Consider the following 16,551-nt stretch of genomic DNA (forward strand, 5'->3'; position numbering starts at 1 on the left):
TAATGTACTCAGGCCTGAAGACACTTGAGCTTCAGGAATGAAAAACAGCCACAAGCCAAAATGTATTCACAGGAGAGCTATAGGGCAATAAGGTTGTCATCTATGCACAAAAATACTTTCAAAGACGTAAATATGATGTTAAAATCTGCACCACTCCCTCCCTGCATGTTAAAGTCACAGACACTGTTTTGTGCTTCCAGTAATGAGCAGAAAAAAGGAAACAACTCTATTTTTATGCTTATTGCTACTGCCAATGCTATTGTAGCATTAGGACGGTCCATAAACAGGGACCCATGTTAACACCATATCCTTAACAAACCTGGTTTTCTTATTACTGCTAGCATTGGGAATGAAGTATAAATAGTATAAACGATAAGATAAAGCAGAGTTGCACAATAACCCTAGGCCATCTGTATCTGAAAACCTACCTGGGTATCTATATTGTAATTATACGTATATATATATATGCAGGCATATAATGCACTGAAGTGTTTTAAAGTCAAGCAACTACAGTTAGGTTGTCCATAAAAATCAAACATTTCAACACAAATGGTCTGGTTTTGGCACACTTGCAAACAATTGAAAACAAATTCTTATATTAATAACTAAGAGTTAAGCATTTGAAACGCTAGCTGTACTACTTTCTCACCCATAATTTAGTACATAACAGCACACAGTCATAATATATATATATAGCCTATAATATATATATAGCTTATAATGCCTATCAAGGTTCCCAACATGTAGCAAATTCAGTGCTAAAGGGACATTCACATTTTACACCAGATTTGCCTGCCTTAAAGAAAAGCAGGACTTAAAAGCATTTGAAAGACTAGACAAAAAAAAGACCTGAAAAAATCTTGGAATGTTGTTGGAATCAGCCTCAAATATTTTCCTTTTTATAACCCAATAGGCTAATTTGCATAGATCTCTCATACAGAAATGGAAAAGCATTTTGACCAAATTAGAAAATGACTGTACAAGCACAAAGCTCATTTCTGCAGCAAATACAGGATTTGGTTTTTCATTTTTAAGTTGATAATATTTCGAGTGGAAAACATTCCTTTAAGTGAAAATGTATTCCAGGCTAGAAATATTATTATGCACGAGGTTAACCTGCTGCTATAAAGTTTTAAGTAAAACAAGCTTTTGAAATTGCATATGTGGCAATTCTTTACTACAGCAAATTGAGTAATAAACATTCAAGATAGATGAAAATCTAAGATATCCATCACTGAATGGCCTAAATAAATAGGGTCAAATAGATACATGGTCCAGCTAGGATTGTCCAGCTGGACAAAATATCAAAGCATTTACAGTGATTTTTAGAGTATCTGCTCAGTAGGAATCAGGCAAAATGCAAGCCAGCTCTGCTCCTAAAATCCAAGCAAGGGTTCCAGCAAGGGAGAAAACCTTCCCACAGGCCCTTATTCCTTTTAATAATCTCAAACTTCTTCCTTTGGCAGTCAGAATAACCAGCATGTGTTAAAGATCTAGAAACGTTTTTCTCTGAACAACTAACCTATAAATAAGTTACTTCATATCTACTGCATATGTTTATTTTCTTCAACCACACATTCATATATCCTACACAAATTCCAACTCATCTGTATTTGAATCACTGCCACATCAGTATTATTTAATGGTTACACTATTATGGCCTTAAATCTCATTGAAACGCCCATTCCCAAAAAGACCCACAGACATAGCGATCTAACAAGCAAACACATCTTTATACTCTGATCCTCTGTAACAGGGACTCGACCTCTACTTGCAGATTCATACACGGATGGAAGACCATTTCCAAGTAGAAAGCAAGTATAAAACGTTCTCTTCCTCTCCTCTCTACCAAGAGCACAACTATTTTACACAGATTCTCCGAGTCACCATCACCTGAAAAACCTGGCAACACTGTGCAGCTCACTTGCTGCATCCACATGCTGCTGTGCATTCCATTTGCCCATTTAACATCACAACTCATCTCTGCTCTCGGACTTAAAACCAGAAGCTTTTCAGAGCAGTCAGTCTTATACACGTCTGTGCGTTCAGTAAAGACTGGTACAGACAATAAGGCTGAACTTCTTTGGGATCTTCAAGCATTTTTGTGAGCTTCTACAGCTTGGGTGAGATTTGTTATCTTAAAGACAAAAAGAACATATAAATACAAAGCAGGATTACCTTCCCTTAGCCGCTCAACCACAAAAGTGAAGCCAGTAGTCCGCGGATGTAAGACGTACTCGTATTTTTGAAGTCCATTCTTCTCAGCGAATTCGTTACTGCGAGCTTTGGTATTGGCTGAAGGAGAGAACAAAAAGCACCACTTTCAATTAGTGTGCACGGAGACCAAGAATTACATGTAATTATGATATGACAGGAACGTTACAACAGCAGTTCACACAGTACGAATATGCAACAGCTTTTCAGGTGGAGGCAGACAGTGAGTGCGCTTTTCTTGGCTCTAGCATGGCATGAGGAAGAGCCATGTGGATTGCAAGAAAAGCTTTTTTCCCCTCTCCTTTCATTTTAGAAAATAACCAGCAAAGCTTTCATATTTATCAAATGCACTCTGAAATCTATAAAGTCTGTTACAAGTTCTCTGTACACTACAATACTCATTTTACAGTAAAATGCATTAACTGGCTCAATTATTTTCTTTTAAACTCAAAAGGCACAATATATAGTAATGCAGATTTGCTATGATGTACAGAAATACCTTGAGGTCAATGTTTAACCACATTAAACTTATTTCAGAAACAAAATGTTAAATGGAGGAAAACTGTTAACGTAATACATTAGAATAGTATTCTCCATCTTCATTCTGAGCTTGACGCGCTTTATTCCTCAAGCTGCGCTGCACATACATACCGTGGTTTAATGTTCTGACCAACTGCCTCAATGTCACCACACATGCTTGATGCTGGAGCAGAGTACATGCAAGGCATCCAGAAAGCATCGTGGCTAAACCCCATGACAAACGTGTTTCAAACCTCTGGCACAAAGAAGTCTCTCATGAGGAAACTGAACAAAGGCTTTTCAGAAGCAGTTGCTAACAGAGCTCACTAAGCATGGAAGACACAGACACTACAGCAAAAACTTCTGAAGGCAGGTGGAGAGGAAGCAATTTCTTCTCCAGCTATGTGCAGGAGGCTCTTCAAGCAGCCTCGATTAGCAGCCCAATGGTCTTCGGTGGCTACACTTCCCCCATCATTGTGTGTACTGCTGTGCATCCCCTGGGGCCAAAGGCAATGGAACATGCTGTGTTCCCTTGGCAATGTGGACATCATCAGTTGCACAGAACCACAGAACCCTTTGGGTTGGAAGGGACCTTAAAGCTCATCCAGTTCCAACCCCCTGCCATGGGCAGGGACACCTTCCCCTAGACCAGGTGGCTCCAAGCCCTGTCCAACCCGGCCTTGAACACTGCCAGGGATGGGGCAGCCACAGCTTCTCTGGGCACCCTGTGCCAGGGCCTCACTACTCTCGCAGTAAGAGCTTCTTAATCTAAATCTCTCCTCTTTTAGCTTTAATTTGATCAACTATCTTATTAAACAACTCATATTTGTATAGCTTTACAGTTTTAAAAGACAAAATCCCTGCAACAGATCTATGGAACAGGATCATTGCTTAAGCAATATCTATTCATTTTCAAGAAGTTTTTTTAAGAGTCCAGAGCTAACCTTAACAGAGATGGGAAACAGAGTAATGAAAACATATTGCTGCTTAATAATTTAACAGAACTGATACTTATAGGTAAGTCTTTTCCCTTATAATCATATTTTTTCCTGTAAATGAAGAATAGCTCAAGCAGAAAAATCAACAGTAGTGTGAGATGTCCTTGTAGCAGTAATGCAACTTTCCTGCATTTTTCTTTTTTTACTAAATGACATGAGCCCTTTGATTATCAGAAAATGCATGTGTCTCTCCTAAAGGACTATCTACCTCTTAATAAATGTCATAGCATATCAGTATATTGAGTATTTTTTCCCTGTGACCTACTGTTTCCCATGTGTAAAAGCACTGCTTTTCATACATACAACCCTTGAGATTCAGTGCACACATTTCCTGATTTGGAGGAAAGGAAAACTGTTGCATGGTAGCCAAGCAAGTGATTCAGCAAAGAGAACCCACAGACTTAATTCTTGCCAAATAGCCAGAATGTACAAATACTTGAAAACATTACATCTTCCAGAAGCATTGCTAAAATTACAGAATGTGTGGAATACTAAAATTACACTTGGCTACATAAATTTATCTTTCCTTGGACATATGCATTATGCCTTTAACCATGTGATCCAAGTATCTATTTTTGCCTGCTCGACTACTACTCAATTCAATACTGAAAATGGACTATTCTGAATGAGTGAAAGGAACTTGCCTTTAGGATTCCTACCTCTGCGACAACAAAATTTGCTAAGTGAGGTCTGAGCAAGACTTGGAATGGCAGAAATGGCAAAAGTAATCTTGTAATTATTACATGTTCCTCTGAAAAGGCAGATTCTACCTCTTAGATGTAATTGTATTGCACTATTAGCTCAACAAAGACTCTCCATTTTCTAAGAAATGACGCTGATCACCAAGAGTGTTCCCATAAAAAGTATGCCAGTCAACAGTTCTTTTCCAGATTCTGTGGTGATTCAAGTAAATGTTCTAAATTAATTAATCACAACGTTTATAAGCTAATGTATTGTTTCTTCCAAAGGACAGAAGTTATCTTCTTCAATTTCTGCATATCCAAGTTGGGTTTCACTTTGGCACATTTACAATCTGCAAATCAAGTCAATCCAAAGCTTTGAGACACAAGTGCTATGTAAATCTACATAAAGTTAAGCAGTCAAAAAAAAATTTAAATCTTAAATGTCTTGAGCATCTCGAAGTGCACAAATTTAATGAGCACTCAGAAAAACCCTCTCACTAGCGCTCTGTTTCAGAGGGAGCATGAAAATGAAGACCTTAGCGTTTGCAAAACACTCCTACTTGCACTGCAGGAACACCGAAGAGTAAATGCACAGTTCTGCTTTCTAAGCAAGACCTAACTGATGCTGCAGAAAAGGTTTGGGACCTCCACTGCCCACTGCCTTGAAGTAATCATCTTCAAACCTCCTCTTAATGCACCTCCTTGCACTTGGAAAGAACTCACTACAAACATCTGCAAAACATCTTACAAATTACCCTTTACTACAATGCCTTTCTACAAACGTGCGAACAGCTGGACACTGGCACACCAGCCAACACTGTTCAGCTATTTCCTGATATCTGTATCTGTGCCTTGCCTCTGGACTTTAAGTTTTATATAACAGAGGTTGTTCCTTTCCCCTTTTGCATGATTCTAGTGTAATGGGATTTTAGAACTGGAGTAACACTCCCAGCTAATACAATGATCACTGTCATCTGGAAACATCATCTCCTTTTTCCCTTCCTAACAACTATCAAGCCACAGGTCTTTGTGCATTAAACAGTATTTTTTACTGCAAGTCAGGAAGGTCAAAGGGTTTTGATGCTATCCTGAAAGCAAAGCGAGGATGTGCCTTCTCTCTACTGAAAAGGAAGAATGCCCTTCCTCCCCCTCCTGCTACTGTCAGCAACTGAAGAAAACAGTTTCTTTCTCTGCTATTGCTTATGAATAAATGCACTGATTACCATCTTATCCAGTGCAACCCCCTTGGTGCAGACCTACTGCTGTTTGGGGTCCCTGTGTGAGAGACACTTGTACCTAAACCTTACAGGGAACATTCAGAGCAAGTCTCCTGCTTAGAGCTGTATTCAACATAAGGCAGAAAATGGGATGTTCCCCATTAGGTGACACCTAGAGACCCAGGAAATTAGGAAACCATTTTATACCCTCTCCAATGTGAGGGAATCCACACAACAAACCCTCTTTAAAATCCCTTAACCAAAGATGAGGCTACACTGTCAGCTACATAATCAGTCCCGATTATCACATCCTCAGGTGAAAGAACAGAAAAAGTGAAAGATGGCTTTGTAAGGCTGATAGTGAAAACACTTCCTAAAAAGAGGAAACATATGTTCTCTTCTTTGCTTCCAGTACACACAAATTGCATAAAGCAGCTTTTGAAACAGAGATAGGAAATTAATTCAGTTTGGATCCCCTCAATCCCAAAATGCATCTCGCATCATTTGGCTAAGTGTAATGCCCACTCTTGCTCACCCTTTCTGACAAATACAAGTAAGTGTTGCTTTCTAGAAATAAGTATTTTCTTACTTATACTGTATTTAAGCCAAAGTAAACCTACCCCCAGAGTTTTTGCTCATCGTTCCTTTTACGTGTACTTCTAATCTTAACTGCTTGGTTCTATTTGCTCCTATGATAAAAAAAAAAAGTAAGTAGAATAATCAGCTGTCATGCAAAGCAACCAATTTATTCCTAGAGGGTGATGTGGGACCTTTTCTGATCCAGAACTGCTTCATGCTCTGTCTTCTCCAGTCTTGCACTGAGTTGCCTCTCCCCCTCCGTCTCCTTCAATGACTACAGGCTGCCTCACAGGGGGTATGTTCTTAAGGTGGTGACAAGCACAAGAAGTCAATTTATTTGAGTCTTTAGACATTACTGCAGAGCAATTGTCAAACTACACAAACAAACAAGAATGTAAGGGTTCTGGCCATAACCTCTTACAATTATTTTGCTTTGGTGCTGCCTTTGGTACATCATTTGATTACACTTTTCCCCATTTATCTCAAAATTATGTAGGCTGGAAAAGCTCAGAAAGTCGGCACTTTCTGGAAGCACTACACTTCAGAATTTCATTTCAAGGAACTGGAGAAGAAATTACGCTAACACGTTTTCTTCATTTTGAGCTACAGATTGTTAAGAAGTTAAATTGCTTTTGCTTCTGAAAACCAGAGGATAAAGTGAACAAATGCCTTTTTTTTTTTAAGTCAAATTATACTTTTAATTTGCGAGCTAGTTTTGAATTAAAACAGAAATCTCTAGATTTTGACGTTGATGAAAGCCATAATGCACTAACAAGCTGCATATGAGCCTGAAGAGTACGAGTACTTCATGTGAGAACAAAGAGTACAAAAACTCCAAGACCTGTACCCCACAAAAGTAAGCCTGTGCTCCCCATGGAATACATACGCAGACTTAGCTCCTCTCAAACAAACATGCTCACATGCTTTTACAGATCCAGCATTGTCCAGGCTGATGCGTTTTGCTAGATGTCACCCAAAAGAACTATAAACTTCCCTCATCCTCCTGTACTTCCCTCATCATCCTATTGGAAAGCTGATTCTGGCAACTTTAATACAACTATTTCTGATCAATTATCCACTACTTTTATTTTTGTTTGTTAGTATTTAATATTGAAATAGCAGTACTAGTGCACTGATATTTGAATATCAAGTACTACCTTTTCCTTTAAATTAACTTGTGATAAAAGCATACATGTACTTCTATGACTTCAGGTACTCTCAAATTACATTGGTGCCAGACAACGAAAGAATAAGCAAGTACTCAAAAAATCTCTCTTAAAGAAAAAAATAATTAAAATTTAAAATCCTCATTTATCTATAGGAGGTTTGCATAGAAAGCATGAAAGGTATTAAGCAACTGTTCTTATTTGTGCTACTTTCAAAATACGACATGTTACACCAACCTCCACCAGTGCTTTTGAGCAATCATTTTTTGTATTACCAAAGTACATCACATTTACTAGAAAAGAGAAGAATCCAACAAAGTTACCTTCTGTGATTGACATCAAAAATTCCTGCCAAAATCTGGAGTCTAGCAAGCTTTCCTACTTATTTTTTAGCTGTTCCTCAAGTATAAAAGGTCTGTGCAATCACACTCTGTCCACCTGTTTGTTCCCCTTAACTTTTGAAGCTATTGCCACCTGCAAACAAAGTTTGACAGAGACAAGAAGTTCAAAGATGACTAAGCCTCCAGGAGATTTAGAAAAAACAATGATTTGAGTAAAGGCAGCCTCTGAGAGTAGAGATCTTAACAACAGGAAGAGCCAGGGCAGGCTCCATCAGGGCTTTCAGCACAGCATGCAGCAGGCCATCGGTTAACACAAGTGTTGGTGAGGATGAGCCAGATCGCATGATGCCTCTTGCAGAGACAGCAGCAAGAGGTTTGCAGAGGAAATGTCACATGGAAGGAAACACAAGGAGAAAGGAGAAATTGGGGTGAAGAGACCATGTACAGGGATGCAGACAGGAATCCATAGGAAATGAGGCTTTAACAGGTGCAGAGCAATACATCAACTATTTTTTGTTATCGCTTTCTGAAGAATTACCACAAAGAGTCTTGTAAGGAACACCAAGAAAAACAAAAGAACAAGCAAAATGGTGGGTTGTATTCCAGCTTTCCAGAAGCATTAGACTTATGGTTGCTCTGTTTGCTTCAGGGCTTCAGAAAGTCTGGCTACACATTTATTTGCCGAGGGCTTCTTTTTAAGCAATTACAATAAAATACCTTTGACGCACTTAGCTTTAACCTTGAAGTACTCCAGAGTGAAAAGATGACCAACCTATCAGAAATAAGTATATAATTATTACCTCACACCCTATACATCCAAGTGGCAAAAAACATCGCTTACGGTTCATGACATTACTATTTCTAAGGTTTATTTACATAGCATCTCCCACTGCAAAGTACTTCACCAACCTACATTCAGGTATGGCTCATGTATAAATAGTCATACTTTACATTTCTTTGACATCTTTTCTTCTCAAATACCTGAAAACATTCTACAATTTCTCATAAAGAGAAGTCAACATATCACTGTCATGTGGCCACTTAAGAGGATAAAAACAATGATAGGAGCACAGGGCTGCACAGCAATTCTGCTTTTCAGTGAAGTACATGTAGAATGTTATTTCTCACTTTAAGCACCAGAAGAATTTTGTTTTCAGAAGTAATAAGCAGGTTTGAAATGTGGTCAGAAAACAAGAGCCATTACCTGTACGTTTGCAGAACGTCCCCTAGGATACTGAGTGATCATTCAGAACAAAACTGCAGTTTATTACTTATTCTAAAAGATGGAACGTGAGGCTGCAGTAGGTCTTAATGTGTCAATAACGTAACAGTTTGCTGAAAGTCATTTTTTCAAAACATTACATAAAATACATTATGTTCTATCATTCTCATATGGCATAAACCTATTAGCTTGGCAAGGGATTTTGCCCTGTCTCCTTTAATATGTTAAAATATATGAGCTAATGTTTCCTGTGAAAACAATTAGATAGGGAGAGCTATTTACTTTCCCAGAAAAAGCCCCAGGGTTTTACCTGTCTCTATACATCTTATGCTCAGATATAATCTCAAAGTGGCATTCATTACTGATGGTGAGTTAGAGCGCTAAACACCAGACAGTTTGACATGTCAGAAGCCAGCACCACTGCCCAAGGAAGCAGTGCTCTATCATCTTCCCTTCTTCCCTGCCCATCACTCCTTCCTTCCCACTGCACTGCTTCCTCCCTGGGCTGCTCAACAACCCAGGGGGAAATGATCACCACCTATCTGTGCTGGCTTCACAACAGCACAGTTAGTGCAGGTACCCATTTGACAATGCAAAGTTAAAGAGGACGTGTTACACATGTATGAGGAAGGAAATCAGAACAGGAATACTAATCAGCTACAACAGCAGAGAGAAAAACCTGTGTTTCCTTAAGCAATTCCACATTCAGGTAGGAGCATCCCCACCACTGCCTTTGGGACTCTGAAGCACAAGCGGCTGTCTCAGTCCACAGCTAGGTCTTCTTTTTTAAAGCTGCAGTATGAAACTTCCTCAGTTCCTTAAAATCTGTTGGCCCTGAGGAATATCAGGAGGGATTACAACATTTATGGAATAAACTAGAAACAATCCAATTCCTTCAGTCATCTTGAGATGGAAACACCTACTCAGAAAGAGGGTGTGAGTGACCCAAGGAGAGGTCTCCTGACTCCGTGAATAAGATAAAGATTTCACCTCGTAATTCAGAGCTAGGAGGGAACAATTATTCATTAATTGAAAGGAAAAAGAAAATCATTCATAGTGAGATAATTTCCATCCTTCTTCCTAATTTTAGATACAAAATAACTAATTCAACAAGAGATATCATGTGAAGCAGCCCAATAACAAACAATGAATTTATCCTCTTTTAGGAAGGTTGATGAAGTGATGACAATTCCCTACAGTGTGATAGCATCTGAATACTATGCATACAATTTTTATGGATATCAGAAATATGGAAGAAAAACAGCAGTACATGTTTGTTATTTTTATACTATGTCTAGTACTTACTGATCTGGCATTGAGATAAAATATGATTTGAAAATATCTGCAATGGAAGCATAGTAAAAATTCTTTTAAATACAATAAAAGGTAGGAGCTTAACTGTAATTGATTTTCTATTTAAAGATGATGTTTATCAAATCATGCTGAAGGCATGAACAGCCAGAGAATATTCATACAGTGTTGTATCTTTTATTGGCAATTGAGTTATCTTCAACACTGGTTAGCAGCTTGCTACTGATGCCGTAAGACACCTGTATTAAGGTAGATATAATTTTATTAAGAATTAATACTAAAGGATTAAAGTCATTAGATTTACTCTGACGATAATGTCAACACTTGTTCAAGGGAGATATTTTTCTTACACAGGCAGATACAGACTGCTTACACGGCCCAAGGAACAAGTATCTCAATTTTCTCTTCTCAAAACATTAGGCAAGAAGTCTCATAGATTAGTGCTCCTCTTCCATGGGTCTGAAATGATTTTGCCCTGTTTGCCACAGTAATACAGGAAAGGAAAACATGCCTACGATTTATTCCTGATCCGGAGACCTACTTTTGCTAATGCAATGTACATACAGCACTGACTAATCAAAAGCCATTTCAATAATCAATGCTTTGAAACATAAGTTATGTCAGGAAGACTGGCAAAGCCTCTCAGTGGAACTACGTTTGTGCCTCTTAAATGAATCAGCACATATGACCATTTACTATGATTTGCACTGCCCATGAGAACCCAGTCTTGTTCTGCCTTGGGCTCCTTTTAGTTGTTTCCATACACAACCAAGAAGTTCCATGTTGAACATTTCACAAGGAGACGGTAAACACACCCTACCTGTGAGATCAGTTCCTTCTGGAAAGATGAGGAGTTGCAGCGGTTCACGAATGTCACAGAAATAATCCAGCATTTTTTCAAAGTGACTCTTGTCATCTTCCCACTTCCTCTGAATGAAAATAAAGGCAGCAACTTGCATCGCCCAGCCTAAGGTTTAAAAATACACATCTTTAGTAACGTTTCACACTGACACTTCTACAGCGTCTCTTATTCCAAAATACTCTATAAATCGTCTTACATACAATATTTTATTTGCTCCTTCACTGGCTTCTGATCAAGAGCACTTAGTTACCTTGAAAAGGAGTTTTGGATAGGAAGCAAAGGCTGCATAATCTAAATAAGTAAGTCTAAATAAATTTGGAATGACTACAGTTTTGCAAAACTCGAGTTACAAGAGAGCAAGAATAGAGTCAATGCTGTCAGGAAAGAAGGTTGTAGCAAGGTGGGTGTCATTCTTTTGTCCAAGTAATAAGCAACAGGACGAAAGGAAATTATCTCAAGGGCTTAGACCAGATATTAGGAAAAATTTCTTCTCTGAAAGGGCGGTCAAGCATTGGAACGGGCTTCCCATGGAAGTGGTGGAATCGCTGTCCCTGGAGGTATTTAAAAGACCTGCAGATGTGGCACTGAGGGACATGGTTTAGGGGTGGACTTGTCAGTGCTGGGTTAAAGGTTGGATTTGATGATGTTTAAGGTCTTTTCCAACCTAAACGATTTTATGATTCTATGAGGTGGAGTATCTAAATCCATGTCCCTCACTATAATTGCCTTAATCACTGCAACACAGTTTTGCCCTATGGCCAAACATCTCGGAAATGCACTGCAGCACAACAGAAAGCTACATTATATGGAGACAGTTGTGCTTAGTTGTGCATGTTAACCATGTGCATTGTGCAGAAAACATCTATTGTCTTTGAAGGCTTTATTACATACACCTTCTTACCATTTCCATTACTAATAGAAGAAAATACAAAGTTGCTCTTTACACTTGCTTATAGAAGAGTTGATGTATATCTGTTCTTTTGTATTAAAACATAAGACAACTGTGCTGATTTACAGCCTGACAAACTGGCAATGCAGGGCAGTTAAATAAATGGAACTGCTGCTGGGCCTACAGCTCTGGGGTCACAGACCATTGTCTTCAATAAACGTTCTTTGCTTTTTGGGCACAATTTAGTATACAGTATATCACCTAATATTAGAAGTTCTGTCCAATAGTTCAGAAAGCAGGATGAAAACTCAGGGCTCCAGTTCTACCACTTGCCTGTTATGTTCCCTTCTTCAACAGGGCTCAGAAGAGCATGACATTGCCTTACCACTGTACTTGGCTAGCTTGTGTATCTCATCAGAAAACCTGCAGATGGATGTTCCACATCAAAGCGAAAACATCACAGCTTCCCATCCTCCTCTTTGCTCCCCACGATCCTCAAAGTCTGTTTTTCCTTTGCTGGTGACTTACAGCATGTTATTCTTGCACTTTATTTCAGCTCCTCTTTGCAGGGATTCCTTTCTGTTTGTTTGTGTCAGTATCTTAAAAGGAGAATATGCTAGGACATCACTTATTAAACTCACCAATTCTTAAAACAACTACATAAATCAGCCTGGATAACGCACTACTCAAGTTGCAGAATCTCTTCTGTATTGTTTAGGAACCTTAACTGTACTATTAAAGATGTGTAACATGGGGTAGATACTTTTTGGTTTTACGTCAAAAGAACAGATGGAGCATGTATAACTAACATGCCTTCTGCAATCTGGACCTAATGAGTCTCAGATATTGAGATAATTAATGATATCCAGATAACTGCATACTGGAAGTGGTTATATGAATTAAGAAAAGAAATGGCCAGAATGCAGTCTCAGCAAATCTTGCACGCTGTACTTGCTAAAACCCCTCTGTAAACAGAACTAAAACTTGACCACGACGTTTTATGTGCATTTATGCATATAGCACATTCCTACATCTGCAGTGTCAAGAAGTATCAGTACAGCTTTATTAATAGAGGCTATCCATGTTTAAACAAAACACATGCAAAAAAACCCCAGTCAATTTTAAAGCAACAGAAATATAGCTTTCATAATTTAACTCGGCTTTCTTCTGGCATTTAATCATCTCCTACTGGTACAATAAATTTCACTACCCTGGTGCCAAGTACTGAATGGTACCAAAGTATTTATTTTCGTTAGAAGATACATGGAGATTGTATAAAGCTGCATCGGGGGAAGTTCAGACTGGACATTAGGGAAAGGTGAAAGGGTGGCTGGTCCCTGGAACAGGCTCTCCAAGGAAGTGATGGTGGCACAAAGCTTGCCAGAGCTTAAAAAGATATGGACAATGCTCTTAGTAACATGGTTTAGCTTTAGGTAGTCCTTCAAGGTGCAGGGAGCTGGACTTGATGATCCTTACAACTTGAGATATTCCACAGTTCACTGTGAAGATGGTGAGACATCGGCACAGGATCCCCAGAGAAGCTGTGGCTGCCCCATCCCTGGCAGTGTTCAAGGCCAGGTTGGACAAGGCTTGGAGCAACCTTGTCTAGTGGAAGGTGCCCCTGCCTGTGGCAGGGGTTTGGAACTGGATGAGCTTTAAGGTCCTTTCCAGCTCAAACCATTCTACTATACCTCATCTGAAACCAAATTCATAGACACAGCAAAGGAACAAATCCCTCTAAGCAGAAAAAGAGATGCCTTGTACTGTACCATGTACAACTCTGAAATGGGACAGAAAAGAAAAATATAGAAAGATTAGGAAAGTTGTGCTGTGGTTTTGGTGCTTTCCAGTCATTCTTACCTCTCAGCCCAGACCTTCTGCATGCACCCTAGGCACTACACCTAAATTAGTTTATGCAAAACCTGTATTGTGCAAAACCAATTTATTGTGTGGCATCACACATCACACCTGAATTATTCAGCCATTGCATTCTCATTGGGACAGAATCCATAGGCAGAAACAAGAGAAACAAGAAGCAAAGTAAAAGCCTGCTGATAACTTCCTTGGTCAGCAGCTCCTTAGGAAGAGTTGATTTTGGTCCATAACTGAGGAAGCATGGAAAAAACCCCATCACTGCCATTTCCCATCCTCTCCCCTACCTTTCTTCATGCAGCACAAGGCTTTAAATTACATGGAAACTTGCATATAAACTCTTCCTAGCAATCATTCTTTTACAGCACTGTGAACAAACACCTTTAGCTACCAAGAAAGCTGCTAGGGTGACTCATATTTGACTTGACTGCACCTCTTAAAGCAGAGGATATAGTGCAGAAGTTTCCCATTCCTGTCCTAAGTGTTGGTGTTCTATATATGCTATGAAATATTAAACAGAGGCAGTAATGTAATGACAGTAGTGTGTCAGGAAAGAGGAAGAAAGAAAAGAAGGGAAGGGAGCTGGGAGGCATTCTGTTTTTAAAAATAAACAACAGGTTTGATTTTCTCACCTTTTCAACAGATAACATCCAGTGTCCTGGAAGAACTATTCTATCTTTAAGTGTATATCTAATCAGACAAAACAGTCCTGACTGCTCAAATAAGAACAGATTATCTAACACCTCGATGACTAATAGTAAAGGGCCCAGGTTTTCCTCCCCACTTAGCCCAGCACAGGACACTGGACTAAACTATTTTACCATCTATGACAGCGGAAGGATCTTCCACATTTTGCTCAAGCTTCAAGGTCTCCAGTGAAAGGCAACAAAAATGATGAATTACTGCCTTCAACCAAAGCTGTGAATCAAGCACTGATGGGGAAAAATGTCTGCTGTTTACAAGCCTCACCACCCCACCAGATTCAAGCAGGAGAGGAAACCCAGCACAGGCTTGCAGACGCATGCCTTTGAACAAAGCAAAAGCAACTCTTCCTTTGATTTCCATTCCACAGCGGGCCTGCATTGTGCTGCTGGAAAAACAACACGTAACAAGTCTGAGGCACGATGTGGGATCCAAATTCGAACTCAGAGGGAAATGGGGAGAATTCAGTAAAGCAATGGGCAAAATGAAAGGTTTTGCTAATCAGCAAGATTTCTGAACAAGCAGCAGAAGGAAATACCTTCCCACATGCAGCCTGCAGTGAGACATCGCGTGCAGTTCAATATTAAGCTTAGGTCAACATACTGTTCAACAAAAGCAATTATATTTTGCTCTTTTTGCACAGCATTTTTGGTCGTCTAAAAGCTCCTGGGCAACAAGAATTTTTCCTAGCAAAAGCAACATTTACTTGATGGTGGAAAAACGGTTGCCTTTTGATTTGCAGGTTCTTGAGAAATGACTGATTACAAAAACACAGCAGAGAAACAGTGAAGCTAAAGAAATCATAATAATGCAAATCAATTTCTTTGCTAAAACAATCTTCTTGTAGGAGCTGACATTTTGGATAAATAACATCACTTGGAAGAGTATACAGAAAGCCTCACACCGCACAGCTCCTGCTCAAAACTGCAAAACAGCAGTGCAAAAACCTACCGGGTAGAGTAACTAGTCACCCTGACCCTTAAATCAACTTTTCAGAGCTGCAAAAGCAGCTTCAAATCTCCAGTGACATGCTAATGATACGTATTCTGTCAGGACATAACACAGCAAAAAATCACACTCACACACAAAAAAGCCTGTTAGTGAACAAGAGAAATGTGCTGTACAGGTGCATTTCCTTCCTAGCCTTGGGGATAAAGCAAATTATAGCTCATGCAGGTTGAGAATTTGCAGCATTGTACTAAAAATGGTAGCTGCAAGCATACAGCTTTTAAAGTCTAAGACCCTGCACTTCTGTTTTCCTCACTCCAAACTCCTTCAAAAGAAAATAACACTAAATCTGAAATTTCTTAAGTGTGTTTTCATTGCAGGGGTGACCTGGGGGTAAGTAGATACTAAGGATGGAAGTGGCAATGAATAAAAGAGAGAAAGAGATAAGTTATGCAAAGAAAGCGGTTGGTTTTGTATCACAATTTTATGTATATTTCCATAAGCATTTCAGAAATTAGATGTTCCCCAAAAAGTCCTGCCGCTGTAAGAGGCTGTATTGAAAGCAATGACACATCAAGAAAATGGTATCTATGTATTTCCTATAGCAATGTAACAAAACAGCTAACAGTACTATCCCCCCACATGCAAACAAATAGAAACAAGTAGGAAAGTAGGAGGTCTAACTATGGGATTTCACTCTTATTCATCCCCCTTTCACTTCATTCATCCTCCCTCTTTTCTTCGACTGCATCAGTCACTGGTTTTGCATAGCATTATCTTGGTCAAAAATACAAGCATTATTCAGTGTGCCTGTATTCAACAGCAGTCTGGTCCTGATCACGGCTTTTGAGGCAACAGGGAACCAGACATCTAGGCTTAATAAGGGAAATCACATGGAAGTGCAGAAGCCCACTACAGACAAATAATTGGGGCCATTAACAATTTGTTATGGTAAGTGTTTTGCTGCATAAAATACCCACAAGACAATAACCACACAATTCTTAATGTTTCTTATTTCAAAGATCCGC

General features: G+C 39.2%; 1 protein-coding gene across 7 annotated transcripts in view; it reads right to left on the reverse strand.

The window, feature by feature from the left end:
• The window catches only part of LCLAT1 (lysocardiolipin acyltransferase 1), a 118,634-nt gene that overhangs the window by 51,882 nt on the left and 50,201 nt on the right, over positions 1-16,551 (reverse strand). For 6 of the 7 annotated variants that reach the window (XM_061475472.1, XM_061475468.1, XM_061475473.1 and 3 more), the window contains 2 exons: positions 11,071-11,217; positions 2,179-2,295 (listed from right to left, as the gene is read on the reverse strand). In XM_061475472.1, the coding sequence (XP_061331456.1) occupies positions 2,179-2,295; positions 11,071-11,217 (264 nt within the window). The remainder of the gene's footprint in view (positions 1-2,178; positions 2,296-11,070; positions 11,218-16,551) is intronic. The other variant, XM_061475470.1, reaches the window with a different exon arrangement.

Source organism: Pezoporus flaviventris, unplaced genomic scaffold, assembly GCF_033815535.1.
Source record: "Pezoporus flaviventris isolate CSIRO_AGI_PZ_B2104156 unplaced genomic scaffold, CSIRO_AGI_Pfla_v1 ptg000083l, whole genome shotgun sequence".
Lineage (NCBI taxonomy): Eukaryota > Metazoa > Chordata > Aves > Psittaciformes > Psittacidae > Pezoporus > Pezoporus flaviventris.